The 8886-nt window shown below is 42.1% G+C and overlaps 1 protein-coding gene across 2 annotated transcripts; it reads right to left on the bottom strand.

Moving 5' to 3' along the window:
- Positions 1–987: 987 nt before the first annotated feature.
- On the bottom strand, positions 988–5892 carry TMEM139 (transmembrane protein 139). 2 transcript variants are annotated; one of them, XM_061365493.1, is made up of 4 exons: positions 5849–5892; positions 5375–5720; positions 4082–4390; positions 988–2772 (listed from the first exon to the last, which is right to left on the bottom strand). In XM_061365493.1, the coding sequence occupies exons 3-4, from the start codon at positions 4327–4329 to the stop codon at positions 2364–2366; spliced, it is 657 nt and encodes a 218-aa protein (XP_061221477.1). In that variant the 5' UTR covers positions 4330–4390; positions 5375–5720; positions 5849–5892; the 3' UTR covers positions 988–2363. The 2 variants fall into 2 exon arrangements, with proteins under 2 accessions (XP_061221477.1, XP_061221478.1); XM_061365494.1 differs by having other exon boundaries at positions 5375–5478; positions 5762–5890.
- Positions 5893–8886: the final 2994 nt, after the last annotated feature.

Raw genomic sequence — 8886 nt, 5'->3', positions numbered from 1 at the left:
AGCCTTCTCTTCTCCAGGCTGAACAGCCCCAACTTTCTCAGCCTGTCTTCATATGGGAGGTGCTCCAGCCCTTGATCATCCTCGTGGCCTTTCTCTGGACTTGTTCCAACAGTTCCATGTCCTTTTTATGTTGAGGACACCAGAACTGTACACAATACTCCAAGTGAGGTCTCACGAGAGCAGAGTAGAGGAGCAGGATCACCTCCTTCGACCTGCTGGTCACGCTCCTTGATAAAGGGCTCAAGTAATGTCCCATAGTTAAGTGGGAGAAGGGAGCACATGCGTTGTGCAGAGTACACTTGAAATATTAAGGGAAAAGCAAATGAAAATCCTTTTAGCAGAAGCAAATTTACAGCTCTTGTCATGTAAAGCTTCAGATAGTTGTTCCTTGGTGCACAGGAGTTTCACATGCTAGAACTTAACACAAGTCCAAAGGCTTGAATAACTTAAAAAGGTAAAAATCCCAGTGATCAAAACCAGTGACATTTTGGCCTTTGTTTTGATCAGTTTTTTTCTGTGCTGGCTGCCTGAATTTATTCCTGATTCCTGGCAATTTGGTGCACTCAGAAAGGTCCTGGGTGGCCCAGTTTACACTCAGTTTCTGTTACTGCGTGCTATACCTGTATTGGTTTTGACTGTGGTTTGTTCTTTTGTGTTTGCAGATACAGGAGGGAAATGCACCAAGTGGCTGGCTTTAAAGAAATCCCACTGCCTCTATCAGGAGATTTAGATCTTATTCTATGATAATGGTATCATCATAGCTGCATCATTAATGATATTAAAGTGATTCAGTTGTAGATTTAGAAATTAAACTCCACTTTCTAAGCCAAGATTATCAGATAAGCTGAATGCAGGCAAAAGCATGGCTTTCTGGGGTGTTTCTTTTGGGAGGAAAAACTAATGATGCCACCAGGTATCTTTAATGTGGTTTATTTATAAACAACATAAAAAGGTTTGGGTTTTTTTTTCTTTTTTTTTTTTTTATCCTAAAAGAATCAAACGATAAGAAATAATTTATTTGCTTCTAGCCGGTGTTCTGATGGTTTCTCATATGAATTAAAGGTGATGCAGTCATATGAGACACAGCTTTGATCATTGCTGCTCTCCTTCATAAAGAGATTCGGACCACCTTATTTCATTGCTTATATTTGGACACTCACCAGACATGAATGTCTCTTTGCATGCTGCAGACCACTTTAATGCTGCATGGCCTCTCAGATTAGCTCTACCATTGTAAACGACCGCACAGCATCACTGATCAGTGAGAGCTGGAACCTGGCTCCAGCCTAGAGCCACGAGAGCACCACATGTGCCTCAGAGCTGTCATTCTCCAAGGTGCTCTGCTGCAGCTGTGGCCTTGGCAGATGGACTGGCCCTTTGCAGAGTCCAGAGAGAAGCCTCCATGCATGGCTGCATTGTGGAGAGGTGGAGGTGCAAATTCTTGCCATGATAGCAATGAAGTATCTCGAGTCATCTGTTTGGGCCTGTAGTAAAGTTGAAAAAGACACCCTCCTGTAGAGCTGCAAAGAGTAGTGGTTCAGGCAGAGGACATGTATGAGTGTACACATCCCATTGCCAGCTCCTCTTACAGGAAAAAAGCTGCTATTATCTCCCTCTTGTCCACCACTGCAGGCTGTGTGGGGTGAGAACCTTGTGAAGGACTGAAGTAATTTCATGGTGCCGTGCTTGCCATCAGCTTTTCAATCCCAAGAGACAAGTATGAGGTGGTGCCAGCTTCTAGATGAAGACAGCCATTCTTCCCTCAGTCAGACTGCAGTGGAGCACAGCAGAGGATGCCCAGCAAGTGCAGCAGAGGGGTAACAACAAACAGTGTAGGCTATAAATTTGTATTGCTGCAAAGCAGCAACTCGGGGGAACTACAGCCTCAGTCTCTCAGTAGGGGTTTTAGGATGACTGATGATTGCAAAGTCATTTGTAATGCACAGGCAGAATCTACTTAGCGCTGTTTCTATTTCTCCACTTTCCCAGGCAACTTCTTCTGGTTGCATCCTACAGTCCTTCTTCAGGGGTCCTTTGGAAACCTTTTCTCAGGATTCACATTCCTCCCCCATAAAGGTGTCTCTCCAGTTTAAGAATTGTTGCCAGGTATAATGCGGCTTTCCTCCCAGTGGTTTTACCTATCTGCCAAGACGAGCCATTGTGGTATTGCATTGGTTTGTATTTTGTGCAAAAGATTCTAGTGACATCAGAAGCTGTGTCTGTAGCTCAGCTCTGGTTCAAGAATGGTGAGGCAAATTTCTACAGTTTCTGGTGTGAAAAATCTCAGCTCTTTCACCTTCCCTCTAGGAGCATTCTATATTGGGCAGAGGATTTCATTCTGCATTCCTGGAAGGTGAAATGAATCATAATATGGAGGGCTGGAAAGCATCTTCAAAGACATCATCGTTGACAGCACTCTCATAAGCAGGTGGTGGAGTGAGTGGTTCCAGTGGTTCAAACCTGTCTTCAACACCTTTCACTTCATGGATATCCGAAACAAACCGCTGCAGTCTTGGGGGTAGCACCAGCTGCAACTGCATCCTGGGTCCTGTGTCTGTCTCAGAGGTGCGCCTTGTATCTGACGCTGCTGAAACCCTGAGAGCCTCCACCATCATCTCTTCTTGGGTGGATGATTCAATAACTACATTGTAAGGAGGAGGCTCATTCAGTGGCGAGGGTACTAAGCCTGGATTGGATGCAATTGTCCATATTGCTGGAACTGACATGGTCATCACTTCCTCATAGGTGGGTGCTTCATAGGCAGCGTTCACCCTGTGCACAAAAAGAGGAATGGCAGTTACAGTGATTAGTTTATGCAGAAGCAGGTAGTCCAGATAATGTACTATTGGGACCAATCAATAGATGGGGCTGAGACAGTATATCTCACACGGGATTACTGTATGTGATATTCTGCCACTGGATCAGCTCACTTGTACAGCTAACTTAGTATCTTGCTTCATGGTCTAGAGAATGGCTCATCCATTCTCATCCACACTCTCCAGAATAAGTGAGGAAACCCACACTGTTCATCAGTGTCCTAGGTTTGGCTTGATGTCTCTCATTTTAAATCTCCTACCAGTTAAAATTTACTATTAGGAATTACTACTAAGTATTTCTTGGAATAAAACAGGACCTTACTTTTTTATTACATTAGCTCAATGTTTGTCTATTTTTAAAAGGAAAGTATTTTCAGTTAGCTTAAAAAAGGACTAATTATTTTTGTTAAAAGAGTATCTGCAGAGAAAACTGCTATTTTAGAAACATTTTCCTTTTTAGGTTGTATTTTTAAATAAACATACTAATTTTCTTCTAGGAAGTTTCCAAGCTAGCAAAACTCAATAGAGACTCTTTTTTACTTACTCTTTCTAAAAGGAAACACACAATAATATTTTGCCCTCTTACAAACCCTGTATTTAAGAATGTCAAGTCATTTAAGGATGTGATAGTGATTATGTGGAGTATACAGACAAAGAAGCAAAGATACAAGTAAACTCTTCAACTATGGTCTGTAAATAGGGGTTAAAATTAGATGATGCTGAGAACCTGCAAATGTGCATGAAGCCAAAAAGATGTGGAAGAATTCAGAGCCTCTCAAAATCAGGGTTTATTAGTGCACAATTGGGTGTTTAAGAATAGAAACACACCCAGTTACAGGTTCCTTTTTAAAAGTTTGCCGAGGAACAGTTGCTTTACAGATAAGGTTTACAGAGCTAAACCCAGCTAAGATTCAGTATTGCCTCAGCAGTTTTTCTTTTTCCTTGTCTGACTCATTGTTTGGCAAGACTTAATTACTCAAAGAAACATAAAACTGGGCCTGGATCTGTTTAACCTTGGAAATTGTTAGTGGATCAGTTCCCGGGGGGAAGAAGATATATATCGGACAGGATACAGGACATGCGTGGCAGAGACATTTGCAACCTCCACCTGAAGAATGAAGGAAAACTACGGAAAAAGAACCTTAGACTTCTGGAATAGAGTCTGTGTTTTGTGCCCTAGGAGAAAGACAGCAAAACAATATGTAAAATGGCCATGACTCACGAGAGAGGGTTAAAGTAAGAGGAATAACCAGGTTGCTGCTTACCCTGCTTGGTTTTGCCTGTTTGGAGGTATCTCATTCGCGTCACGTCGCTGTCGATTCCTCAGGTAACACTCAACAAACACACTCAGCAAATAGCCGATCAGGCACACTCCCCCTACCCCTAGGAAGAAATAGCCTACTGGATTGATGTTGGATGAAATGGCCAGCATGGTGACCCCAATGAGAAGAGCAGCAGTGAAAAGAAGCAACAAGGCTTGGCGGATGTTCTTCCACTGTGTCTCTAACCACATGGCAGTACAGATGCTGGTAGCAGACACTTGAAAACAGATGAGCAGTTAAGGGGACAGACATCTGTGGAAGATGGAATAGTTTTTTCAACATAAAACAGAAGTTGTAAGTATCATGACCAAAATAAGAACATACATACTTGAGTACATGCCATCATGAGAACATGCAGCTATGCACATACATAATATCCTAGGGAAACATGTTCGTAAATGCATGCCAGTGTCAATGTACTAGAATTTCCTGTGTGAATGCATACTGAATATGGGAGCATTTGAACACACAGACCTAAAATGCATAAATAGACCATGAGCACTTATTGCCAGGCTTATCTAAAAAGGGCTTTTTAACAGAATTTAGAGCAGGTACAGATTTGTGGTTATTATTAAACACAGAATAACTTCAAAGGTTAATTCTAGGACATTTGTACATTGCATAGCAAACATTCAGATACTAGGTCAGATCCTGGAAGAAAAGTAGCCTTATTAATGGGGCTGTCAGCTCTAGTAAATAGAACACCTAGCTTCAGTGTAGCATTATAGCAATAACATTACTTTAGGTTCTAGATGTAGCTGGGATATGTCTGTTTTTGCAAAATCTAGGCATGTGTTTGAATGTTTGCCTATATCGTCAGTTCTTTTTCTGTTGATGTGATTTTTTTGCACCATCCTCAGGCATGAGAGCCCCTTCTGTCCCCCATTCCAAACCGCCTCTCTGGGAAGGAGACAGCAGTTACACCATGTGCAGGCAATATGGAACACATACCAGGGATCTGTATTCAACTTTTTTTGCATGTCACTTTGCATGTATTATACTAACCTGCACATATCCCACTGTTTTGGTGAAGACACTGTCAAAAAGCATGACAAAAGCATGACACAATGGGCATTTTTATGAGAATGCATCTCCTAACAAATATATACATATATGTTACATTGTGTGCTTTTGCACACGAAGTAGGTTCCCCTGTTAGAGCATAAATAGATACACACATATATATATACACAAATGCCAGAAAAAGAACTACATTGTTTTTCAGAATATACTTACCAGAGACAGGTTTCTGTAGGTAGAAATAGTCATGTTTTACCTTCTCTCTTCATCACAAGGAAAAATGTTCAAGTGCTTTTGTCCTTGCTCCTTTTCCTTCTGACCTGAGGATGGGACACTGGTAAAAACTCTCCCTCCTTTTGAGTTTTCTTCTAGGGAGGCAATGAAGATTTCTTTTGAAACTAAAAGCCAGCCACTACTGAACGACGGGAAGATGCCGTTGTACGAGTTTTGAGTGGGAAACCTTGTTTTTCCAGATTCTTAATCCAGGGCAATTTCTAGACGATCACATGCCTTCTACTCTTTTGCAGCTCTTCTTGGTCTATCCCACAAAAGCAGGAAACTCCTGAGGAAAGAGGGCGGAGTGAGCAGTGGGGGAGTGCTTACCTGTGTCGGATCTGTTTGGTCTGCTTTACTTTAGTGAGATAAACCGCCCTGAAAACTATGTTCTTCCACCACCACCGCCCCACGAACCAGAGGAATCTTGATCTCTGTCTCACAAAGCAGGAACGGCTGCTGGCCCAGCCCATGTCACATGGCCCACTCATAACTCTTATGAGTTCTGTAAAATGCAAATCTGTACATTTTTCTATCCTGATTGCGTGCTGTTTGTCACATGTTGTTTTATCCCGTTTGATTTTACAAAGGAGGCAATGGTTTATTATTTCACAGAGGGATGAGTTAAATTCCTTTTTATGCCCTGATGTTCTGGGAATTAGGGGTACTGATAAACAACAGAACAGGTACGAATTACTTTGTGAGGTCTGTTACCATCTGAACCTTTAGCGCGTGTCTGAAAAAGAATGAACAGAACAGAACAGAGTAGAACAGAGTAACAGAACAGAACAGAATGGAACATTTCGGTTGGATGGAATCTACAGCAATCATTTAGTCCAACTGCCTGACCAATTCAGGGCTGATCAAAACTTAAAGCATATTGTTCAGGGCATTGTCTAAATGCTTCTTGAACACTGACAGGCCTGGGGCATCAACACCTCTCTAAGAAGCCTGTTTCAGGGTTTCACCACCCTCTCAGTGAAGAATTGCTTTCTAACATCCAGTCTAAACTTCCCCCGGCATAGCTCTGAACCATTCCCATGCATCCAGGATGCCAGGCAGAAGAGATCAGCGCCTCCCACTCCACTCCCCCTCCTCAGGAAGCTGTAGAAAGCAGTGAAGTTCTGCTCAGCCACCTTTTTTTGAAACCAGGCAGACCCAAAGTCCTTAGCCATTCCTTATAGGATGTTCCTTCCAGCCCTTTCACCAGCTTTGTTGCCCTCCTCTGGACACATTCAGCCACAGCTGGGCAACTTGTCCAGAAGGATGCTGCCATAGTAATAGCCTTACTAAAATCCAGAAATTTCTACATCCACTGCCTTCCCTTCATCCACTGGGTGTGTGACCTTATAGTAGAAAGATATCAAATTAGCTAGGCAGGATTTTCCCTTTGTGAACCCATACTGACTGTGCCTGATTACTGCATTATTCTTTAAACGCCTTTCAGTAGTACCCAGTATAATCTTCTCCATAGTTTTTTCCAGGAACTGAGGTTAGACTCACAGGTCTGTAGTTCCCTGGTTCTTCCCTCATACCCTTTTTGAAGATTGGAATAACTAGTGAGTAGAGACCTTCCAAGACCTTTGGTAGATGATCGAGAGGGGTCTTGCCATAACATCCTCTAGCTCCTTCAGTACTCTGGGTTAATCCTGTCTGGCCCCATGGTCTTAAGTACATTTACTAGTACAGCTGGTCCCTTACGATTTCAGTGTTCACGAATGGAAAGTTACTGTTCCAACACTCATGGTCCTCCAACTTAGGGGACCAGGGAGCTCAAGGTCTATCTGAATTATTAAAGACTGTACAGAAAATGCATTGAATGCCTCCATTTTTCTTTATCCCAATCTGTTTTCTGTTGTTCAATCATGCTGTGGGGATGAGACTCCATTTAACAGCAGATTTCTTTACTTAAGAGCACAGATTTCCTTTTTTTATCCTTTCTTCCTGTTGTTGATCATCATTCTTCTTTCAGTCTCTGGGAATCATTTCACCTTTCTCCTGCTTCATCTCATTATCTACTCTACCTTCTGCCCAGACTCCTACTGATTAACTTAGTACTTACAGTAAGCTAACTTATCAGCTCAGTCTGCAGAGAAGCTTCCTTTGTTCCCCAGGGTTTGTGACGTACATGCCACGACACAATTAATCTCTCTGCAATAACTAAGTCTAGTCTTGCCTATAACCTTGTCCTGAAGCAATTTCTAAGAGCCTGAGCTAATACTGGGGACAAAGTGCTACTGAACAACCTTTCCCTGTGTTGTCTGCATCTCATTTTGTCTCCTAGGTTCTGCTTAGTCACTTTTGTGAAATATGATGTGGATTTTTCTGTTCAGGAGTACCATTACGTTGTATCACTACCCAGGTCATGGGACAGCCATGAACTATGGTTGATATGTTTCTGGTCAAGTCTAATGTCTTGAAAAGGGGAAATCAAGGGAACCCAAGGGAAGTTTTACCTATGCTCAGATGTTCAAAAAACCAGTGTGTAACTTTGACAGACGCAGCTGTACTTGACCTGCCTTAGTTGAATGTTCATACCATTGCCTGGTAGCTGTCAATCTCTTTGTCTTCCAGCTTATTCCAATTCTTACAGGACAAGAGTTGAAAGTTAGCATACATGTAGTCACTGTATGGTGCGATTTATTTGGGATGGCTGGCTTCTACCTGCAGTGGCTTTTCTCTGTACATCAAGGTTGAGATGTGGTCACAGAAGCACTGATACTGCAAAGAGAGCTTCTACTGCTGTGACTAGTTCCTCAACTAGTTGTACAGAGCCTTGAGTGGCATGGCTTAGTGGGAGGTGTCCCTGTCCATGGAAGGGGGGTTGGAATTTGATGATCTTAATGTTCTTTCCAACCCTAACTATTCTATGATTCTATGATTCTAACTGTCCCAGGGATAGCTAAAAAACGTAAATCTACAGAGACTGAGTCAGAGACACTTGTTATGTTGTGCACAACTCATAGACTTTTCTTTCCTGAAAGTGGGGAGTCATGTTTAAGGTGACAAGTGTTTCCAGAGCTGTCTGCACACCTAAAGTTCCTAAGTATTTAAAATTAATAAAGCAGAGCCTCTGTTTCTGTCATGAGAAGGATGGCTAAGTACCAAGCGTTTACCAACAATGTGATATATGAGGGTTTTTATCTCCTCTCACAGTGTTCTAAATTCATTTATATCATGTTTTGCTTTATCTTTTTATTGTGAGTTCTCCTTAGGGCCAGGACTTTAAAACCGTGAAGTTTCATTAGCATCAGTAAATCTTTCTGCAGCTGGTTTAGTTTAATGACAGAGCTCAGTCTGGTCTATATTATTTACTTTTTGTTGGAGGACCTTCTGTACTTGTGTGGAAACTCTGCACATTGCAGTACTTCTACTGAAGAAAAATCAGATGTTACTGTACATAGGATTAAAATTGGCAGCACGCACTCTTGCGAAAGAATTCACCCAGGTGATTA

Source organism: Neopsephotus bourkii, unplaced genomic scaffold (assembly GCF_033783945.1).
Source record: "Neopsephotus bourkii isolate Nb327-2 ecotype Australia unplaced genomic scaffold, CSIRO-AGI_Nbou_v1 NB_1287, whole genome shotgun sequence".
NCBI classification, from domain to species: domain Eukaryota; kingdom Metazoa; phylum Chordata; class Aves; order Psittaciformes; family Psittacidae; genus Neopsephotus; species Neopsephotus bourkii.
This window is presented reverse-complemented; position numbering and strand designations above follow the sequence as displayed.

Bases quoted from the DNA above. Each gene is read 5' to 3' on its own strand.
- TMEM139 (XM_061365493.1), bottom strand. From the start codon at position 4,329: ATGTGGTTAGAGACACAGTGGAAGAACATCCGCCAAGCCTTGTTGCTT. The intron at 2,773-4,081 runs GTAAGCAGCAAC...TTTTGTGCACAG, and splicing joins AACAGGCAAAACCAAGCAGG to GGTGAACGCTGCCTATGAAG.